Source organism: Glycine max, chromosome 9, assembly GCF_000004515.6.
Source record: "Glycine max cultivar Williams 82 chromosome 9, Glycine_max_v4.0, whole genome shotgun sequence".
NCBI classification, from domain to species: domain Eukaryota; kingdom Viridiplantae; phylum Streptophyta; class Magnoliopsida; order Fabales; family Fabaceae; genus Glycine; species Glycine max.
The window spans coordinates 47310043-47333146 of record NC_038245.2 but is presented as its reverse complement, the minus strand read 5'-3'; the positions used below and the strand labels follow the sequence as shown (position 1 = coordinate 47333146).

The following is a 23104-nucleotide window of genomic DNA, read 5'->3' as shown; positions in this document are numbered from 1 at the left end:
ATGAGTCATGAGTGATAACAAAAGAATAATTTAGTATGGGAGGGTTGGGGGGTGATGACAGATAAAGATTGATCTCGAAGGGTGCAATTCCATACTGTAAGTTTGACCGCCAAGAAAGGAATCAAAGACGGTAAAACACATGGCTTAACCACCTTTACTTCAATTTTTTTTTAAAAATAAAGTGTTGGTTATTATTATTAAATTAAAACTTGTTGCCGGTGCCATCCCCTCTTGCCACCTTAAAAACATGACTAATAAATGTTACTACATTGGTATTATAAATGGGTAAATACAAGTAATTTGTGTTAATATTGATTAAGAAATTCAAACAGTGGGTTAACAAATGTTACATTAAAAGTCACAAAATACATTAATAGTTTTTTATTATTTATTTTTTACTTTTTAATCAGTATTTTAAAGATGTTTAACATTTTGTATATTTATTTAATAGTAACAATATAGGAGTATTTAAAAAAAATGAAAAAGTTTTAGCATGATTTCTTAATATAGGACTACATTCCTATACATATTTTATGATGATGATTGTTATTATTAGATTAAGTGCATAAAGAACTCGAGTCGTGTCTTGGGATTTAGCAGAGAAAACTAGCTTGAAAAGGTAGAAACTCGAGTTATTCTTTAGCATGTCCAAATTGTGAAGTAAATTGAATATGGTATTTCACATCTACTACTCGACAACAAGCCCTCGAAATTTGACAGAGAAAGCTACTTTTGACCTACATGTAGTGTCAAGACCTATATATAGTGGGCCGTAAAATAAATTTGATGAGATGACTTCCGTTTACTAGCTAGTTAAAATGTATTTATTTATTTATTTTATTGAAGTTTTGAAGCTTATAAAAAAATAATACCGTTTGAAACCTTAAGATATGTATCAAACTTTATTTTATTAAATATTTATTATTGTTCATTTATAAGTAATATTATTCTAAGAATATTCTCATAAATCACAATATTTTGCTTGACATGCTAATATACGTAGTGCACAACCTTGAAGTGAGTTGTAACTTATGTATCAACCTAACTCAAATATAAAATATAAAATGATTAGGTGGGGGTAAAATTAAAAGATGTATCAAAAGACAACTCAACCTAACTGAACTATTTTTCTATTTTAATATGCATGAGTTGATGTGAGTGAATACGGTGGGTTTTTTTTTTATTAGTAACAATGTAATTGTATTTATATATGATAATTGAAAATATAATTTGGTATTTATTGATTAATTTTTTTTATCATATTTTCACCTTATTTATAAAATTATCAATCCAACGATTAAATTCATTCGTGTAAAACTTTATATATCGTAAACTAATTCATTGGTCATGTCTACTCATTTTAACAACTATGTAATTAAGTTCAACATTCCTAAATAATCCTTTTTTTTCCCGGAGTTTATTAGGATATATGTGTACTTATTTCCTCTTCCGGTTTACGTTCGTATTCATTTTATTAATGCAGCCAAACCAACACTTTCTTTTAAGAATAAAAGGTTATATATCGACATAATAATTTTTTTTTACATAATCATCAAATCACAATACATATTAATAAGTTTGTTGATTCTTAAAATAATTATTTAAATTAATTCAAATGGTACTTTGTAATTAAATAACGGTGTAAAACTATTTTATATTATTAATCTATACATATTAAACTTTTCTTTTAAACCGTCAAAACAATATTCTTTTTTTCTAAAATTCCGTCAAAACAACATGTTTTAAAAAAAAGAATATGTTTAAATAATTAAAAAAAATTATTTGATTTTCTTCGAAGAGAGAATTTGAACTCAAATAAGGCAGAAAGGCTCTGTTGGAGGACCCGGAAGTTAAGACTCAACCAGTCCAAATAAAACCATATTTGATGGGTTAGACCCAATTTTCTGATTAGGTATATTTAACTGGGCCTAAGATCAAGTCCTATATAATATAATAGTGCAATATGTGGTAAAATTATCTTGTTTTATTTATATATTTCAAATGAATTTCATGTAGAATTGACATTTACTTAATTTACATATTTCAAGAGAATTTTAAAAGAAACTATTATTTTTCTTGTAGGTTTCAATAAGTGTTGAAAGAAAACTTTTTTATTATGTACCCAAAAAAAGAAAGAAAACATTTTTATTCATTTACTTAAAACTTAGTTTAATTACTTAAATTTGATGAAAGTTATACATACATAAATTTAAAATGAAATTAGAGCCCAAATGAGTTGGTTTGGTGATGAAGGATTTATATATGAATACGACGGTATGGTGGTAACGGTTGATGATAATAATGGTAATAAGAAGGTCATGATAACAAATGTGGCGGGATTGATGACACTGATTTTGGTCGTTGATGATAATGATGATGACAACGATGATTATGTTAGTGATAACATCAATGTTAATTATGATGGTAAGAACAATCATAATAACAATGAGTTAATTAAAATATTTTAGAGAGTGATAATTGAGATTTTTATATATTTATTTATTGTTTGGTTAATACTTTATATATTTGATGATATATTAAATTTTAATTTGAAACTTTAAATATTTTAATCTCAATCATTTATTATTTTTAATCTTGATCTGATTGTGATTAATTGTTCTCATATTTTTATACAATATAGTATTTTCATAAAAGTCTTGTTCATTCATATATATAAAAGATTATAGGTTTTAATTTTATTGTGATCATTATACAAATAAAAATAAATCTCTTAGTCAATCTTATTTTTTCATTGATAAAATTTTTATTTTAGAAAAAATGGCTAGCATTCCTCTTAATGTAAAATCACTTAAAAAGACAACTGGGGCCGCAACTGTTTATTGGGTATGAACATTACCATTATTAAAAGGCTTGCTATTATCTAATTAGATCATTTTATCTCGTGTTATTTAACTGATAATTGAATTAAATTCTTGCCACTTATATGGGGTAAAAAGATCTTATATGGTTGTTTAGCCAAAATTTATTGAATAGTCTTTACTAAGCACAGGTGGTGCCCGAGTAAAGACTGTAAAGATCATATATGTATCTTTGTTGGAATATGTTTATAAAAATCCTCTAAAAAAATGATTTTACCAAAAAAAGTATTTATAAAAATGGGACAGGATAATTTAATACTAGGTGTTAAAATTTTGTATTTATATCACTAATTAACTTAAAAACTTTTTTTTATTAAAATTTGAAATTAATCAATTCAATCGTTGAATTGAAAAATTGTATTAAATAAATTCAATTTATAAAGGTTCATGTAAATAAAAAAATCCCATCGCAATATGTTATTTTAGTAGATAATATACTATTTAAATCGTGGTGCATGCCTCAAATGAACAAATCAACATAATACACACTAAAACAAAATGAAAAGTACACATGTATTTTTAATAATTAAATGAGTAATTAAATCTAATTTAACTTTAAGGAATGAGATTATTAATTAATAGAAATAATCTGAGTGGAAGGAAGGAACGAGATGATTTCAGTGTCCATGACGCAGAAAAAGCAGCACTCCAATCCTGTGCGCTGAATTTGACCAATTCAAAGATGAATCTGCGAACCCAAAATCACCGTGGAAGGAGCACCAGGCTTCTTCTTCTTCTTCTTCTGATTCTGTATGGCATTTGCGTAGCTGAAAGCAATGAAGGAGTCGAACACGTCAGAGGAGGCCCCGATTCTGTGGTTTGGGTGGTTCAGCTTTCCGATCTTCATTTCAGCGTTCACCATCCAAACAGAGCCCTCGATTTCGCTAAACTCGTGGGCCCCGCTCTTTCCGTCATCAACCCCTCCCTCGTCCTCATCACTGGCGACCTCACAGGTTCCCCCTATCTTCCATCACTCTCACTACCCATCTTTCAGGTTTCAATTTTTAAGCTGATTATGTTTCTGGGATCTCAAATAATAATGTTGAGGATTTGTTACAAGAATTTAATTAGACTGCATTTTCGTGGTCCTCTAATCATATTGTATTGCCCTACTAAGATTATTGACTTTTTGCAATCACTATTTTAAAGAGGAGTGCTAATAATACTAGTACCCTTGTACTAGTACTAGTTAAAAAATTATTGGAAACTACAAAATTATAGGTGAGAATTGAGATTGATTAAATAAGAAGTGGGACACACAAAAATTTGTGATTTCTATTGAATTACAGCCAGTACTAGAGAGTGTGGTCAAAAGAATATGTTAGAGATTGCTATGTTACTAACATTTTGCTTTCTTTAAAAGTTAGAATGAATTGTCAGTGAGTTATATATTGTAATTCCCTCGACACTATCTTCAATTCTCTCGGTAAAAAAGAGAGTAAAAGTTACTTTTTAAGGTTTTTTACATTATCATTCATCAGATTATAGTTTAACGTGAATGATAAGATTGTTTACTTTTATAATAATTATTTTAAAAGTCATACCTGTTATATAGCCTGTCAGGATTTCTGGTTAGTTGACACGGGAAAAATCTTTACATTGATATTACATCAAAATTAAACTCTAAAAATTATACTACATCGGGTCCTTTATATAAGAAACAAAAGGTATACTCATTGGTTAGAAAAATTATCTTTTGAGAAGAAAAAAAACACCACTTAAATCATTTAAGGTTATGGGTAGTTTTGGAATAAAATTAAAATATATGGCATTATTAATTTAAATTGACCAATTTAACCACTTTTGTTGGTCTTATGACTTGTGTATTTGTTTCTTATATATAGGACTGGAATTAGTATTTAGAGGTGATTTCTAATAGTTGACAATTGACCGTGTATAAAAATTAAACTCTTTGTTCTAATGTTGTGGATGTTATGTACTAGATGGTAAAAGCAAGGATTTGCTGACAATGAAGCAGAATGAGGATGAATGGGTGGAATACCGGACTGTACTGGACACTGTTATTAAGAGAAGTAGACTCCATAAGAGCTTGTTTTTTGACCTCAGAGGCAACCATGACAGTTTTGGTGTACCGGTTGTTGGTGGTTCCTTTGATTTCTTTTCTAAATACAGCATCAATGGGCAGTTAGGAAGAAATGGGAGTATCAATAGTGTCACCCTTGAGGTCAGTGTCACCCATTCATTTACTGTTATTTAAATGGATCATTTAACAGACTCCATTTGCGTCATGGAAGTGAGGCTTGTAACCATTGATGAGAAATTAACTGTTGAAACCATGATGAAAATACACACACATGTGATGAATTATAAAGTTGTTAAAATCTAGTTCCTTGATTTTTCTCAAGATGTTATAACTGTTTACTTTACCTTTAAATTGAAGCTTTACTTTAGGGGAGATAAACTCTAAGAGACTAAATATCAAAATTAATTGAACTTGCCAAAGCGTTATTTTTGTCCTCTGTCATTTTGTGGATTAACTATTGAACCATTTTTGTTGGTCAAGATATTCTTCAGTTCTGAATAATAATGCTGGAAAATCAGAGTTTGGAAAAATATGCATTTATATGTTTGGACTAGACTAAAGAATTGAGAATTTGAGAGCTCTCTAACAGTAGGCTTGATTTTTAATTACTATATTGCTTGATGCTATGATGCTCTTCCTTACTCATTTTTACATACTTGCATTCTATCACACAGACTCAAGACCGGAAACATCTCTTTGTTGGGTTTGATAGCACAATGTTAACTGGCTTACGAGGTCCAACTAATCTTTTTGGGCATCCCACTGATCAATTACTAAAAGATCTAGACTTGGAACTCTCAAAGTGGGATTCTCAGTCAGAAAAACCAGTTACCAAAATTTCCTTTGGGCATTTTCCACTTTCATTTTCTGCACCCTCAAGTTCTGGAAGGACCTTGGAAGATGTTTTCCTAAAGCATTCCATATCAGCTTACCTGTGTGGGCATCTCCATACTAAATTTGGTATGAACTTAAAGCGGCACCATCAGTGGCAGAAACTTTGTCAGTTTAATATACACCAGAGTGCTTTTGAAAGTACTGTAAATTGTTCGTTGGGAGCCCCACCAATTCAAGAGTTTTGGGAGTGGGAGATGGGCGATTGGAGAAAGAGTAGAGCCTTTCGTATTTTAGCCATTGATAGAGGTCATGTTTCATATGTTGATGTTGATTTCAAATCTGGGACCAAACGTGCAATTATATTGCCCACTTTTCCATTAGACTCTCGCTTCATGTTAACATCTTCATGCCGTCACAACTATGAATGTCAATCTGTGTCCCCTTCATCTTATGAAACAATTCGAGCTCTGGTATTTTCTGTTTCTCCAATTGTATCAGTTGTAGCTAGGGTCTATGATTCACGATCTGGAAACCTTGATTTAGTTGTAGAAACACATATGATCAAGCATGCTGGTGATAACTCCAGGGGGGACCTCTATGTTGCTCCATGGAATTACAGAGCATTTGAGGATGCTTCTCCTGATAGATTTTGGCTTCAAATTGAAGCAAATGACATCGCAGGCAGATCAACTTTGACTGAATTGATGCCATTTTCTATCAATGGTCATAACCTCAAGCTTTCTTGGAGCTGGAAAGAGTTTTTGGTCATGGGATGTCAATGGGCTTCCCTTTATTACCCATTATTTTGGTCTGCTCTTTACTTTTTGTTCATATTCCTTCTTCTTCCAAAAGCTCTCCTTGTTTTTCCAAAGAAGATATACACTTACAAGAATTTCATTGCCAATAAAGGCTTAGTAAATGGTGTATTATGGTTTCTCCAGGAGCTCTGCAGGATCCCCAAATTATGGTTTGGTTGGCTAGGATACCTATTTTATCTTACATTGTTTCCCTGGTTTATGGGGCAAGTTTTTACTGAAGGGAAAAATATGGTATACATGACCTATATGGGTTGGGCCATAGAGACTTCTAATGGAAAGGGGGAGGTTGAGTATGTTGGGTCTCCAGATATTATGGTGGTGGTTCTTCCCCATCTATTATTTGTGGTTTTGCCTGCAATTTTGGTCACTGGAGCTCTGACGGCTGAAAGAGCAATTTGCCGGGAACATATGTTAGCAATTTTGGTAAAGAAAAAAGATGATCTTCGTATAGACTCTAGAAAATCTGTATGGAATGGCAGCATGGTATCTAATGTTCATCTTAGCAAGCGATGGATTCGGAAGCTTCTTTTTGTGGTGTGCTTGGCAATATGTTGGAAACATTTTATGGTAAGGCATTAAACTAATACTGTACTTTGCAGTGCGGTCCATGCAAGCAAAAGTGTAGAAAAATAGTATACATCGATTATAGTAGAGGGAGGAGCCCAAACGATAGTTAATAAAGGATGTAGTGCGTTAACCAAATCAAAGAAGGTTGGTTTAATAACAATTTTATGTTTCTCTCTTTTTGGTGGTGGTGGGAGGGGGGATGAGAAAAAATATAGATACATTACCTTAGTGGTTTTAGAGTTTTAGTACTATTCTCTGATAAAAAAAAAAAATTAAAAGTTAAACCTTAATAACCTACACAATAAAGGTCAATACTCAATATTAAAGATTGGTACTAGTTACTAAGATAAAACTCTGATTTTAACTAGAAAGTACTACACCTAACTTTTGTCCTCTTACTAATTCCAGGCATTTTTTGGTTGTCCTTACTTTTTCCTTTTTTTTTCCTTCTTGTTTTGTTCATTTTGTCATTTACTTTACTATTCCGTTACAGAATTGCAGAACTCTTCTAAAAGCTTACGAGATGAACCCAGTACTCCATCTCCTAGGCTATGGTATTTCAATTCCCTTGTTGCTGGCATATGCAATCAGCAAAACCAGAAGTGCTGAATGAAATTTGTTCCAAAGGTTCACATGTACCTAGTCTCCCTGTTTTGAATGCAACCAAAGGATACACTTGTGGTTGTGTGATCGGTGTTAAAATTCGTTTAAGCTAGCCGGATTCAACAAATATTGAAGACCCATCAAGTGGCAAGAGAATGCTGCTTGTTTTCAATTCTCATCAATCCCGAAGATATTTGTGTTGTCTGTATTCTTTAAGCTTGCAGGGGCAAGAAAAGAGTATATTAGTTTTTTCACTTATGTCCTAATCTAAGTGTTATATTAGTTTTTTTTAATGTAATATTAATAATAGTGTCAGCTTTGTAAAATTACTTGTCATTTCTCTAATTATTTCTTTGATCTATAAAAATATTCATAAGTCATCTTGTATCACTAAACTTGGTCAAACACAAAGTTACTTTTAATGAATTTGAATTATAATATCTTATAATAATTTGAAATGTCTCAACTCTAAAACATTTTTTAAGAAAAAAGTATAATTGCTTTAACAATAATAATAATAATAAGTCTTCTTAATTTAATAAATATTTATAATGATAATTCTACAGATTTACTCCATATATTTAAAGTTTTAATAAATCCAAATAAATGATCCTCACAATTTTAAAGTGAGTAAGGACAAAAGTAATCACGCAAAGAGGCTTAATTAAAGACTAAAAGAAAATGGGGTGCAAATAGTATTCTCTTTTTACAATCAGTTAACATAAACTTTTATCAAGCCCAAACTAGCAAAACAAAAGTTAAGGGAGCATTGACAATAACAATGGCAATCAGGAACTTGCCTACAGTGGTCAACGAGCATCAAGTGCAACCCACTATCTCCAACTTTAACAGAGTCTATACTAAGAAATCTGAAAATAGCAAAATGCCACTGGGCAATAAGATGTCAGACATTATATATCATATGAACTTTGCGGTCGTTCATCAATGGCAAAAGATGATTTGAGGGGCAGTGGTGAAGTTTCACCAGGTTTCGCACCTTCTCCAGTTGGCGGCAAGCACCTTTTTGAAAAAAATGCAGCAATGCTCTTTGGTCCCACGCTACTTTTTTCTGTCAGTTCAATCAGATATATAGTTTAGAAATTGAAACAAACATTAAGACTTTGGGTGAAGTGCTTGGGACAGTCAAGACTCAAGATAGCATACCAGGTTTAACTGCCAAGCCAAGCTTATCCAGAACTTCTTTCTTCACCTGGATAAAATGAGATAAAAAAATTCAGCATAGTAGATACACACTTAGACTCGATCAGAGAGCAGTATATATAATTCCCAGACAGTCAATACAGCATTGGTTTTTAGCACGTGATGAACAAATTCAACATTTACAGGTCAGCATCTAAATGATCAAGAAAATTTTATAAAAAAGACCATGACTAAAGGTTTGAAACATTCATCCAAGTCCAAGCTGACATCAGCACTTGAAGGCACATCGGTGAAAAACCAGTTCATTCATAACATGTTCTTAAAGTCCAGGATAAAAATAATGGTAAAGGATCCCCATTGACTTTATGAATAATTTCTGGACCAGAGAGGAGAACCAGCTTGAAAGATTTGGTAGGAATTAATCAACCCTTTATCAAATTATGATAGTCACCACATGGCTTTGGTTCATCTCAACTCTATGAATCCAATGTAAAAGCAATTGATAAGTTGAAACATGGCATTTCCACTCCACATATTGAACCACCCAAGTTCATTGTGGGTCAAATGTATGTAGGTGATTACTCGTGACTGCTATCCACCTTGGGGACCCAACAGGGTTAAGTGCATGGAAATTCCTAACAGCATCAAGGGTTTCTGGGGGAAGAAATGATATTTATACAACACACCTAGGATCACAACTGTAAAAAGTTTAAATGATATCAGTTGTGCTTGATTCATACACCTACACAGTTGTGAGGTGGTTAATATATATGCACTTGCAAATTGTACTTAAATCGTTAATTTAATGGCTTTCACTATAAAACCTAGCAGCAATTTCTAGATCACCCATACTAACCTGCAAACGGTTATCAACATAGTCAGATACTTCACGCACTTTATTCTTCAGTAAGGACTTAGATACAGAAGGGAACTTCTGTTGCAAAGACACCAAAACTTTATTCATACCCTGAGAACAACTTTGAATAGTAGTCACCTGAAAAGTTAATAAAATCTTTGTAAGGTGATAAAACTTGCATGATACACCAAAAAAAATAAGCCACATATTAAAAAGAGAGAAAATCAAAAGGGCAGCTTTCCCAAATCAACCTGCACCTGGTAGGGTCAGCTCAAATGACATTTTGATTAATTGATCCTCAACCAACTTGACTTTAAACTTTTGACTACTTTATGTCTAACAAACTACACACACATCTGGATAGATACTTGATAATTAGCAACTCAAATGCATAACTTACAATTATGGGTAGGTCTGAGTCAGGTATGACAGCTACACCAGATATTAGACTAGCAACACCTTTACCAGTAGAGAGGCAGACTTCTTGGTCCTCGTCTTGCATTTTGTCCTCAGATATTTCTATACATGAGATGCCAGGAATTACGTACATACTCAAGACTTGCAAACACATCTGCTCCAGCTTAGGAGTACCACTAATATTGTGGTCAGACGAAAGGTCCTTGTCATTAATCAAATTTGATATAATCAAGGGTTGATTTTTCCGAAGAGCATGCTCTGTCAAATTATTTAGATATTTCTGCTGCCGAAGTAAAGCACAAAACTCCTCGATCTCAATGTCATTCTTACAGCTAGGGGAGCTATCAGCCCCCTCAATGTCATCATCTATTTGCATTCTGTCCACTTGTGCACCCTACATATAAATAAAAGACATTCTCAAACAGATGCCAATTACTGTTTTAGGTGATGCCAGAAAAAAAACATCAAGCCTTTACCTCATCCTCGGAGAGATATCCATCAGGTACAAAGAACCCATCTTCACTTTCTTCATCAGACTTTGTACATTCCTCTTGACATTCCTCTTCATCTTTATCACAATCAGAAAGACTTTCACCAGGTTCCTCCTAAAAAGGACAGAATGTTGTTAATAGAGATGGATGGCCTTCATTGTATTTGTATATTAATTCAATTAAACACAAATTCAATGCACCTCTTCCCATTCCTCATCACTGCTGACTTCATAATCCAGACTTGGATCCTTCCTTAAAGGATGGCGTGCTCCAACAACATGACTAGAAATACATATTTTAATAACATAAGCAATTCAACTATTGATATTTTCAAAATACTGATATGCATAACATACAAAAGCAAAATTACTATTGAGACTATCTCTAACATAATAATTAATAGGCATTTAATTATATCAACAAATGAGCCTGACAGTAGTGATTGTCTGCAAAATTAGAATTTAGAAGAAACTCAGTATCAAACAGTTGAATTAAAAGTCAAAATAAAAAAACCATACAATAATCTAACCTTTTTGCGGGCCAAACACCATAAAAGGCAGGTCTGTGAGATTTATCAAACTGCAATAATTGTCTACCCCGACTGTACTTCTTGGTATCAGGAGGAGAACTATCTTCATTCATTGGGCATGAACTGATATCAGAACTACATTCTCCCAATCTGTTGACATGTTTCTCCATGTCCAACTCAACATCATGAACTGCAGTTTTAATAGCACTCAGCTTAAGTTCCTTAAAAACTTTAGTCCGAGGTTTCTGACGTAAGCCCCATCTCTGTTTTCTGTTCAAGCGAATTAATTGTCCTAAAGAGCGCCATGAAGAAAAGTGTGTCCTGAAAAGTGATACATTTTTAGTAAGATTTGAAAATAGAGCTACTAGTATAAAAAAGAACAGTAAAAAGATGCTTACTTGCGAATATCTTCTAGCATAACATCACTACTTGATGCAAGAGTACAATCCATTGAAAGTGTAGCTGACTCAAACAAACTTTTATTCTTGCATCTTAACAAATCAGATGCAGTTGATTTAGTTGAAACTTTGTCCTTCTCAGATGGAGAGGGACTGTTTTTACTTCTTTTCAGAAAGCGCTCCATAATTGAAGCTTGCTTTTGTAAACTACGCTTCTTTTTTAATTCAGCTTCTGCTTTCTCTTTACGCCGTTGATCCTTTTCTGCCTCATCTACCTGTTTCTTTTGCTGTTTCTTCTTTTCAGAAGCTTTCTCATCATTTCTTGCCTCATCTTGTGACAATTTTAAATTTGATTCCTAAAACAATCAGGCAGTTAAGGGAAAAAATCTAATAATCAAAAGATAAATCTATCTTCAATTTTTCATCAGATGAATTAAGTTGGAAAATTAAATTAAACTATATATATACAAACTACTGTAATATTCAATTTGAACATATGTAAAACATGATTGCACTGCCAGTGAGGACAACAACAAGGAAGAAGCAACTTCAGCTATAAAGAACACATAACTGGATCAAAACAGCAGCCCTTACATTGAGCAGTGTTTCTCTTTGCAGTTCATTGTGCATGCTTTCTTTCTCTTTCTCTTTCTCAGCCTCTTTTCTATTTCTCTCCAACTGCTTAATTAGCAATTTATTTTCTTGGCTTGCTCTTTTCTTGTCCCTACAATTATATTTTAGGAAAACAAATCAACACACAAATTTATATATTTGTGACAACAATCAAAACATGTCAGGACTGTGTTTAAGTACATGTCTTCACTGTTTTTCTGCAACAAGCCATCCACTAACAAGCGGATATCTGCCTCAGGAAAAGCTTTATTGACCTTTGCTGATGCCTTAATTAAGCCATCATTGTAATCTGGTTGACTCTCTTGCTTTTTCAGAGCTGCTATCATTTCTGAAAAGCAAACCAATTTTATCAAAAAACTCATTAAACAAGCAAACAACCCCATCCCCTAAACATGATCAATTTTTAAGGGCCAAATACAATGAAACACTACAATAAATGTCAATTATGGCAAACATTGGTATAGTATCAGCCATGTAACCTTTGTTGGCATCATATTAAAACAAGAACTTCAATTCAATTATAAACCTTTTTTGCAAATAAAATAATTACATAAATATATAATTATAACATTTAATTGGTTGCCAAGTGAATAACAAAGTAAATAACTCAATTCTTGAGATGATTAGCGTGAGCCAAACTATATACATTTACAATTTACATGACACCCAGGCTTCATATAAGAACTACCTTGCCCTCTTTATTTCAAGAAGAGTATAATGTACTAACTTGGATGTTCGGGAAGGCAATGTATATGGATAAGCAATAACAAACCAACACATACTACAATGATGCAGAAATTAGAAACACATATTGATACACAATCTCGGTTGAATTACAAACAAAACTAGCTACATGAGTGACAGAACACAATACCAGAGACAGCCATAATCCTCTCATGGATCCTTCTCCGGCAAGTGCGTCGAACACCAAGCTCTCCTCGAACAGATTTTGGCATCAATTTCAAATCCCTAGTCTGCATCACCAACATAGCAGGTCCATCAATAATAAACAAAAGCTCCCAATCTATATTAGAATAACAATTCCTAACGCGAAAATTAATGTACCAACATAATTCAACAAAAACAACAATCCACAATCACCTCCCAGCACCAGAGACACGACTCGGCATGGTCCTCCAATACATCAGCATCAGCATTGGACACGCCGTAGGTCACTCTCTGTCCCACAAACAACACGCTACTCTTCACCGTCGCGTAGGTCACAGGCTCCGCCAGCACGATTGCGCCGTTACTTACTTCTCCGTTCAACTTGTCGTTAATTTCGTCCACGAGCTTCGACAGCGGAAGGTCGCTCTCCTCCATCAGCGCCGCGACGACGACGTTTCGTGAACCACCGCACAGGCTCAGCTCGACGCGCACTTTCTGAGCCATGGCTTCTTTGTAGTAGCGGAACAGCGCGTCGAGTTCCTTCTCGAGGGTTTCGATGTGCGCTTGCTTCTCCTCGGCGCTCTTTAGGCTTTGCAGCACCGACGGAACCTTCTTGCGCTTTCGCGTGGTGGTTTTGGCGCGATTCGATTTCGAATCTTGAGGAGAAATAGTAGTAGGAGTAGGAGAGTTTTCGGCGTCGACGTCGATTATCTCCGTAGGCGCTGCCATTTCCACCTCTCGCGCGTTTGGAAAACGGAGAAAGGAACTGCGAATGTGAGATCTGAGAAGAAGATGACGGAATCTACGAACCCTAATTACTCCGGTGTGGTGGGTGGGTGGAAGACGAAATGGCAGTGTTTGGAATATAAACAACGATAAAAGGGGAGGAAATTTTTCGAGTTTGGCGCCAACGTCGCGTTTTTGGCTCCAGTTTTGCAGATGTAGTTTTCGGCATCCCAAAGTACCAAAAAGCTGCATCAAATTGTAATTTTGGTGCATGTTAATTCCTAATTTGTAATTTTAATTTTTTTTTATTTTTAATTTTATTTCCTACATTTTATAAAAATTATAATTTTAGTTTAATTTTTAATTTTACATATATTTTTTTATATATTTTAGTCTAATTTTTAATTTTATATATATTTATTTCATTTCTATATTTCATTAATTAAAATAAATATGTTAGATTTATAATTCAATTTAATCAAAACAAAAGAGAAAACGTATGCAGATTTAAGAATTTTTTCAAAATTGTAATTTTTCTAAATGTGAGAATTAAAATCACAAAAAAATATTAAAGTTGTGAATAAAAAATTTAAAAAAACCCAAAATTGTAATTTAACCTATTATAAACAAAGATATTGTGGTGTAGTTTTCAGTTTTGCCCTTTGTGCCCTAAAAAAAAGTTCCGTCCTTTGTTTCACTCAAATAATTAAAAAAAAAACATAACCAATTACATTAATACTATTGTGGGAAAAAAATTGGATACTCAAAAGATTTATATATATATATATATATATATATATATATATATATATATATATATATATATATATATATATATATATATATATATATGTATGTATGCATGCGTGTGCAAAAAAATGAAGTTGAATGTTAAAAATGAAATATGAAGGAGAGGAATAAAAAAGTTTAATAGGTCCGATCTAAAAAAAAATTATAATAAAAATTGGGTGTAAATAACATGAAATTCTAGCTAGTGAAAAAAGAGAGGAGCTATATGTAAGATAATTTAGGGTTTGGGATCAAACCAAGATACCATGTAAGATAATTTAGGCCGTGCCTTTTCCATTGATCTGATAGTCTTTTATATGCACAATACAATTATGTGGTTATGATTCTAATAATCATTGGTTATGATTCTAATAATCATTGTAGTTAATACTAATAATAATGTTTCTATATTTACATATCTAATACTATATTCTTATTTTTACACACAATGTGTTATTAATAATATAAGTTGATGATAAGTTAGGATGAGAGACATTGATAAGTTTTCCATATAATTTTAAAAATCAACTCGAGCTATCTAGTTGAATAAAAAACTAGTGATTCGGTCAATTCAAACCTCTTGTTAGATTGGACATGTAATTGATCCAATTGGTTTAGTGGTTAAATTGGTAAATTAGTCTGGTTGAACTAATGAAGCAATTTGGTTGAACCTATATTAAGTATTTTTAAAATTTATTTTTTTAAATATAAAAAATGACACACTCAATTATTAAATTAAGGACCTGAATAATGTTTAATTGATCAACTTACTACTGGTACATCATGATTAATTATTAAATTTATGACATAATTAAGACTGTTATCAAGTTCATTGACGATGATTAATGATTGCTTACCTTCTCACGAATGTGCCCACCTCGTTAATTTGATTCCATAGACATTCATCTTGGAGGCATATCTTTAGGGAGGCCAACCAAGTGGATGATGTTTTTGCGAAACATGGGCTTGGGTTGGTAAGAGTATCTTTGTCAGTTATTGCTTTTGCTTCCTTGCATGTGCTTGCAAATGTTTCTTTGATTTGTTTTTTTTTTCTATGCCAGAGATCATGAGTGTCCCATGATCCATTGGGTTAGAAATTAATTTTACTCGCGATGCGTTATTATTGCTGGTCCAAGAGAATTCTATACACGATGAGAATGAAACACAAATTCTCTCATTTCTTCTATTTGTTTCCTTTATAGATTCTAATTTAGTTTGTCAAACAAATAATATATCTATACTTTGTCACTTACTGGTTCACGCATCACAACTACTAACTTACTAGTTTCACAAATAATCCATCAACTTAATACCTCAACTAGATCCACGATCAGTTCATTTTTCTAAACATTGATCTCCCACTGTATGAATTTTTTTAACCGTTAGATCAATTAGTATTAAAATTAATGATTTATTTTTTCCTTTTTTTTTTCTCTCACTTTCCCTCTACTAAGAAGAGACACACAAAAACTAAAACGAGGGTTAAAGATGGAGTGGTGGTTTGTTGCAATGAGAGTGCGTAGGGTAAGGGATGAGGGGTATGTAAAGGCGAGGATCGGGGCCAATGAGGCGAAAGGAATGATATTGGTTGACGAGGCCTTCAGCATTGATGATAGTCTCACATATTATGGATCCAAGAAGTGGGGAAGAAAGGGAAATAAATGGGTGAAGTATGAAATAGAGGAAAAAAAATAAAAAATATCAATATCTGATGTAAAAAAATCTAATATAATGGTTTGGAATAGGTGTCTCCGAATGGAGACTTACCTGCATCTTCACCCTAACCTCTTCATTATGTTGATTTGGTTGTGTAAGCATGAATGTGATAATCGATTTACTTTGATATGAAAGAAATGTGATAACCATTTTGATACTGGAAGTATACTTTTGAATATGATAGACCCTTTTTATTGTTGATTACATTAGAAATCGAAAGTAATAATAAATTTTTTTAGTCATATATTATATAATTGATGTGTAATTTTATAATTGGTTTTTGCATCTTAATGTATGGGAAATCAATTTCAAACAGTGATAACCAAATTTTTTATTATGTGAGCTTGTGTCATTTATTAGTGTTAAGAATACAAATCCTCAAAAGTAAAATGGTACATACGCGCATACAAATTGGCTGATCATGCTTGCAATTTGGATGGGGAAGATCTAATTATAGAGCAACAATGGTCATTTTTAAACTAATATTTTTTTTTTCTCAAAATTTTATTCAAAATTACGAGGATGGGTTATTTTTTATTTTCTCCCGAATAAATATATGTTAAATAATGACATCCATACAAAATTCAGGTTGGGCATGAGATTATGATCCAAAAGTGTCCACTCAAACCTATGGCTCCTATTCAACCAAATAACCACTCCCCCCTTCGTAGTAGTGGGTGCACCCATCCACGCACCACAAAATTAATAACCCAAAAAATACAAAAACAACTTTGCAATTTCGTAGGAGATGCTCAGGAGCAGCACGCTAACACAGAGTGTTACAGTCACCTGTGTTCGTCACAGTCACAGACAATGGTTCCAATCAATTCCCGTAAATTATAGATTCTTTGACGCTGCTCGGAACTCTCTATCATCACCCAACTCCGCGATCTTCAAATGGAAAAGAAAGGCCAATTATAACCGTCATAGTTCTGGAATGGGGACCTTCACCACTCGCGCGTTGGCGCAGCCGCTTCAGAACGCCGACGAACTCATCGACTCCGTCGAGACATTTATCTTCGATTGTGACGGTATGTAACTCCAATCTCCCAACTAAAACTGTAAAACATTTCTTCATTTCGTTTTTTTTTTTTTTGGAAGAGGTTCTTTTTTATAACTAAAGAGTTTTACATTATCGCTTAATTAGAAATTAGTTTAGAATTTAGATATTACTTTTAAAGTATTTTCTACAAAAAAATGTTTACTCTGTCAACCGATCAGACTTGAAAAAGTTGTCATGTCACAGAATTATTTCAGCTTAACTTAAATAGTGAATTCAAATTGAAGTGATTTGATTGAAACAAGATTATCTTTAATAAAAAATACATACTGAAAAAAAAACTTACTTTATGATTCTTAATATATGATAAATGAAAGTATATGAAAGAATTATATGTTAAATGAAACCTGCACCATCCATTTCGCCAGCGAAACCTGCACCCGTGCAGTCTGCCACCTGTTTCGCCAGTGGTAATGGCGAAACCTGCACCACTTGTCTCGCGTCCCAAGGCTGTTTCGCCGGTCTGCATGGCGAGTCATGTGTTTCACCGGTTTGCATGGCGGAATACTTGTAAGAAAAGATCCCTTAAGAATAAGCTTCGAAACATACCCATTTAAGAAATAAGTTTGTAAAAGTAACCTCTGTGGTCAATTTGCCCAATGCTGCGCTTTCCATAAGCGTTGTTTAGAATACTAAAAGGTGTGTTACATGACGAGTAAATTGCATTCTTATTTAGAATTAAGAGACAAAATTAAACTTTTTATTAATAAAATAACCAAATTGAACGATTTAAATAAATAAAAAAAAGACTAAAAGAATAAATTAGCCTTTAATAATTCAGCTTGTCTGGGTGTCACGTTAATAGATATTGTACTGAGCATTTGTTTACTGAGATTGTATATATATTACCAATTGATTTTTTGTAAATAGAGTCTGAGTACTTTATTTTATTGGTTTAATCAAACCAATCATAAATTATTCATAATTTCGAGTAATAACTCGCAATAGTGACCAGAGCAATTGATGGAAAAAAATTGGTGATAGTTGAATTTTTGTGAGGTCCATCAGGGGAAAATTACAATATCAATGACTCTTGCTTCTTTTTCTGTTTTTCTTTATTTACTCCCTTGGTTTCTTTTCAATTGATATTGACATAATAGTACCTTCTTACTAGAGTTTCCTTTTCCATTAAAACTTACTAATTTGCAGGAGTTATATGGAAAGGTGATAAATTAATAGACGGAGTGCCTGAAACGCTTGACATGCTTCGGTCAAAGGTTCGTGTACTAATGTAGGCACTAGGCCATTACTTGCGAGTGTCAATATTAACTAGACTTCAATTTGTTATTGTTCTTTTTAAGCAAAAAGTCTGAGATTCGGGTCTCTTGATAAATTTCTTCAGGGCAAAAGATTAGTTTTTGTCACCAATAACTCAACAAAGTCTAGGAAGCAATATGGAAAGAAGTTTGAAACACTTGGCCTGAATGTCAGCGAGGTTAGTCCAGATTTGTTGTTCCATCACTGTATATTTGCACTGAATTCGTTTAGTGAATAATAATGAATTCCTATTCTTTAACTCCTGTGTTATTTCAGGAGGAGATTTTCGCATCATCCTTTGCAGCTGCTGCATATCTGAAGTCCATTGATTTCCCAAAAGATAAAAAGGTAACAACATATATCATCTTTTGCTTTGTAGTATAATCCAGACTAATATTAAGTATTTAATCAATCAAGTTAGGAGCTCTTGTAACAGATGGGTAATTGCAATACTTAACTCAATGCTTGCAATACTGAACTTAATATCATCTTACTATAACCTAAGATGGGTAACATATATAACATAAAGTTTGTCTTATAGTAATTGCAATACTGAACTTAACGCTTGCATGATTTATGTAATTGTGTGTATATTTCTTGAGCAGTAATTTATAACATTATCATTTGAATTATGTTACGCTTGAATGCTATATCTTTCACAATGTTGACTATTTCTCGGACCAGTGTATAAAGTCGAAAGTAAAAGATTGATCTATGAGCATGATTTAGGTTTATGTCATCGGAGAAGATGGCATCTTGAAGGAGCTTGAGCTTGCTGGATACCAGTACCTTGGTGGGCCGGTATGTATTGTGTTGTGTATGCAAAATCTTTACTGCCTGCTCTTTTATATACTTTTTTTAAAAAATTTGATCACATGGCACCGTGTAATATCATTCGATTCTTTCTTGTTTTTCAACTCAGTTTAACTGATAATGCATATACATCAGATTTGAATGATAACACATGGCGTATAATAGTCTCATCATCAGATGAATGAGTGAATGAGTTTTGGAGTAAGAGTAGCAGAAGCAGGACGCTTTAAGTCTAACCAAACTAGTAGATGATGAACATACTTCTTTTACGTGCTTCCAAGGGAAAAGGAGAAGATAATAATATAGTAATTTATCACAGAAAAAAGATTATCCAGACAGATTAACTTTTTTTCATATCATAATATGCAACAATAAAATGTTAGATATAAAATTATTCATGAGTGTTAAAGGAGTTGGTCATTGATAAGCGGTAAAGGAGTCAAAGGACATTTACCCATGCATGCCTGAGAGGACATTTCCTAAGAATGAGAGACAGTACTTTAAAGCTGAATTTAGTACATGTTGCTTGTATTATGGCTTAGGTAAAAGATTCTTGTGGCTCAAACATTTCTTATTCTAATGAAGAAGGATGATCTAATTGCATTGAGGTTTTGACTTTTGATGCATCGGTTTGTGATTTGAACATTTTCCTTATGTCAAGTTTAAGTCTTTATTACTATGGAATTATTCTTATGTATGATTATCTATTCCTTTTCTATATGTATGTTCTTTCATTAGGAAGATGGTGGGAAAAAAATAGAACTGAAGCCAGGATTTTTGATGGAGCATGATGAAGATGTATGCATTTCCTGCTTTTCTTGATAATTGACAATTTTTTTGTATAATATTATTGCCAGTTCCTAAAAAAATGTGTGTATTATTAGGTTGGAGCAGTTGTTGTTGGGTTTGATCGCTACTTCAACTACTATAAAATCCAGTAAGATTTCGAACACTGACACTGAAACATTCTACGGACATGTGTATGCACCCAAGTTAGAGACATATCAGCCTTTTGATTGAAAAATAAGAGGTCTTGTTTTGGATTGATATTTTTTTTATAATGTTTCTATTTTTTTCTGTTTTCTTTATGAAGTGTTTCTGTGATTCAGATTCAAAGCAAAAGCCAGTTTGTTTTTATTCTTTCAAATTTGTACTTGTACATGCAGAAGATATATATTTTTTTGTTGTTGTCTATATCTGGCTTTTATGAGCATGTAATATTTTACTAAATTACCTGATGTTATATGCATTTTAATTTTTAAAATACAATAATGTTTGTCTCGCACCCCTTTATTGAGTCTAAGATGAGTAGAAGGAAGAAAAAGATAGAATGAAAAGAAAAAAGGAAGAGAGAATAAGTGACAGATGATGTTCTCACTTGGAAAAAGAATAAAGATAGAAATGAAGAGACGATACAAAAGGAATATAAGAGAAAGGGGTGTGAAACATCAAAGCCCTTTAGCATATGACAAAGATGGCAATTCTATTTCGAAGTTATGCTGAGGTGAATAGAAACTCTTCATGGGTTGTTAAATATTATTTTTTCCTTCGTGATGAAAGGTATGGGACACTCTGTATACGTGAAAACCCTGGATGTCTTTTCATTGCTACAAACCGAGATGCTGTTACTCATCTCACAGATGCTCAAGAATGGGCAGGTTTGTCCTTCTTCCCTCTCGTACTATTGATTTTATTTACTACTTTGTACATAATAATCTATAATCTACTTGTTCAAACTTTCTTTATCATGCTACAATTATAGAGTTAGAGTAGATTGCATTTCAACCAAAGGAGCAGTTCCTACTTCCTAGCAGTCTCACAAACTAGAAAACAGTTCAACACAATCAATACGCAGTTACTTGTTATTATCCCAATAATTAATTATTCTTAAAAATTGTATCCAAATAGTTAAAGCTGCTATAATTTGTACTTGAATTTCAGGTGGGGGCTCAATGGTTGGCGCTCTCAGTGGATCTACTCAACGTGAGCCATTAGTTGTTGGAAAACCCTCAACGTTTATGATGGATTACTTGGCAAACAAGTAAAGCTTTCTTTGACCTCATTCCTTATTCTTAGTTCATGATAGATAAATTATCTATGGCATAAATAATCTGGCCTGAGTGAATGACTTTGTGTTGCATAATGTTTATGCATTGTCTTGCTATGATAAGACATGTTAAGTCTAGACCCAAGTCTTGATCTAGTTAATACTTTATTGCACCAAATCATCATTTCTCCATTTTCTATCCCTAAATCATCTTTGTTGCTGTAATGGCACATTTTTCCTGCTTTTAAAGTAGTGGCAATAAAGAAAGAAATGTTCATGCCTGAGGAGGTTGAAGTGGAGATTTCTATTGGGCAAGGTTCCATCACAGATTATTATATCACAGATTCTTAGGCACAGATGAAATGTTAGTTTCATAGTTTTCAATGTGCGAGGACCCCCATTGAGGTGGGTACTGGGAGAAGTCCACAGGTGCCCCATGGGTAGGGGTAGGGGAAACACAGATAGAAAAGGGGCAAAGCACATTTGCATGTATTTTTCAATGTAATTTGGCATGCTAACATTATATGTGCATGTTTGTTCATATACACATGTGCACACCTTATAAGATTCATTAATTAATTTACAGTATAAATAAATCGGTTTGTTAAGGACAATGATTAAGAAATTAAAAGTAGAAAGTTTTTATTAAAAAGTGTTACATTTAATGTCACAGATGCACCTCTTGATTTTTAATATAACCTTTTTATTTAAAACAGTGAATAGTAAAATTGTAAACGAAATTAGCAAAATATTTTGATCTAAAATTTCCCTTTACTCTGTTGTAATTTCATTGAACCACAGATTTGGCATTTCGAAGTCACAGATATGTATGGTTGGGGACAGATTAGACACTGATATCTTGTTTGGACAAAATGGTGGTTGCAAAACTCTTCTTGTGCTCTCAGGGGTCACCACACTGGCCATGCTTCAGAGCCCTAACAACTCCATACAGCCAGACTTTTATACCAATAAAATTTCAGATTTTCTTTCCCTGAAAGCTGCAGCTGTATGACTATAATATTTATACATTATCCCCACACGATGGTGGGAAAAGCCATGTATTTAAGAAGTAAGTTGAATTTTATCCATTCCTTGTTTATATTTATTAATCAATATTAGTCCCTGAGAGGACTAAAAATAGGCAACAAAATGACAAATTCAATTTTTGGATAATTGAACTTCTATTTTACTTTAATAGATTTTTTGAAGAGTACAAAAGTCAAAAAGTTTAAACCTTAGGGTTTTTAAAGTTAAACAGGTTCAAAAAACAATACTACCAGATTTGATAAATAGTTATTCCATTTTCTTGTTTATGATGGACTCGTACGTCTCACAATTTTTTATGATGGGAGGGATAAGACTTTGTTGATTTGTGCCTTCTGGTCCGCAGTGGGATGAATTGGAAATATGATGTTAAACTTTATCCTCAACATTCCATTCTTTGTTGGATCTTCCCAGAAAGGCATTCCAAGTGTTGGAAAGACCTGCTCGTAATCAGGACGAATAACTTCGTTGATATACAATGCAATGATCCACGATCCAGTGACGTGAGATACAATAACATAACGGCCATCAAGA

At 33.0% G+C, this 23104-nt stretch overlaps 3 protein-coding genes across 4 annotated transcripts; 2 read left to right on the top strand and 1 right to left on the bottom strand.

The window, feature by feature from the left end:
* The first annotated feature begins 3426 nt into the window (after nucleotides 1–3426).
* Nucleotides 3427–8123, top strand: LOC100306263 (putative metallophosphoesterase). Its single transcript, XM_041005158.1, has 4 exons — nucleotides 3427–3832; nucleotides 4823–5064; nucleotides 5598–7142; nucleotides 7636–8123. Exons 1-4 carry the CDS (start codon nucleotides 3442–3444, stop codon nucleotides 7753–7755), a joined length of 2298 nt encoding a protein of 765 aa, XP_040861092.1. The 5' UTR covers nucleotides 3427–3441; the 3' UTR covers nucleotides 7756–8123.
* Nucleotides 8124–8388: 265 nt separating this feature from the next.
* Nucleotides 8389–14118, bottom strand: LOC100811035 (chromatin assembly factor 1 subunit FAS1). The gene is made up of 12 exons (XM_003533532.5): nucleotides 13332–14118; nucleotides 13105–13204; nucleotides 12411–12558; nucleotides 12192–12321; nucleotides 11598–11953; nucleotides 11200–11520; nucleotides 10871–10952; nucleotides 10656–10784; nucleotides 10163–10573; nucleotides 9763–9900; nucleotides 8910–8955; nucleotides 8389–8814 (listed from the first exon to the last, which is right to left on the bottom strand). Exons 1-12 carry the CDS (start codon nucleotides 14115–14117, stop codon nucleotides 8657–8659), a joined length of 2805 nt encoding a protein of 934 aa, XP_003533580.2. The 5' UTR covers nucleotide 14118; the 3' UTR covers nucleotides 8389–8656.
* A 2840-nt stretch (nucleotides 14119–16958) lies between these two features.
* On the top strand, nucleotides 16959–22699 carry LOC100820476 (phosphoglycolate phosphatase 1B, chloroplastic-like). 2 transcript variants are annotated; one of them, NM_001289391.1, is given in 10 exon segments: nucleotides 17046–17380; nucleotides 18559–18626; nucleotides 18752–18844; nucleotides 18943–19014; nucleotides 19396–19467; nucleotides 20218–20277; nucleotides 20364–20416; nucleotides 21040–21137; nucleotides 21421–21520; nucleotides 22328–22631. In NM_001289391.1, coding segments are annotated over 10 exon segments (1110 nt in total). In that variant the 5' UTR covers nucleotides 17046–17097; the 3' UTR covers nucleotides 22539–22631.
* The last annotated feature ends 405 nt before the right edge of the window (nucleotides 22700–23104 follow it).

Excerpts from the sequence above, each read along its gene's own strand:
- LOC100306263 (XM_041005158.1), top strand. The coding sequence starts at position 3,442 with ATGAGATTATTAATTAATAGAAATAATCTGAGTGGAAGGAAGGAACGA. Across the intron at positions 3,833-4,822 it reads CATCACTGGCGACCTCACAG|ATGGTAAAAGCAAGGATTTG; the intron begins GTTCCCCCTATC and ends GTTATGTACTAG. Across the intron at positions 5,065-5,597 it reads TCAATAGTGTCACCCTTGAG|ACTCAAGACCGGAAACATCT; the intron begins GTCAGTGTCACC and ends TCTATCACACAG.
- LOC100820476 (XM_014761552.3), top strand. The coding sequence starts at position 17,098 with ATGCTCAGGAGCAGCACGCTAACACAGAGTGTTACAGTCACCTGTGTT. Across the intron at positions 18,627-18,751 it reads TTGACATGCTTCGGTCAAAG|GGCAAAAGATTAGTTTTTGT; the intron begins GTTCGTGTACTA and ends AAATTTCTTCAG. Across the intron at positions 21,138-21,420 it reads AGATGCTCAAGAATGGGCAG|GTGGGGGCTCAATGGTTGGC; the intron begins GTTTGTCCTTCT and ends CTTGAATTTCAG.
- LOC100811035 (XM_003533532.5), bottom strand. The coding sequence starts at position 14,117 with ATGCACCAAAATTACAATTTGATGCAGCTTTTTGGTACTTTGGGATGC. Across the intron at positions 12,559-13,104 it reads GAGGATTATGGCTGTCTCTG|AAATGATAGCAGCTCTGAAA; the intron begins GTATTGTGTTCT and ends TTTGCTTTTCAG. Across the intron at positions 8,815-8,909 it reads TGGCTTGGCAGTTAAACCTG|AAAAAAGTAGCGTGGGACCA; the intron begins GTATGCTATCTT and ends TTGAACTGACAG.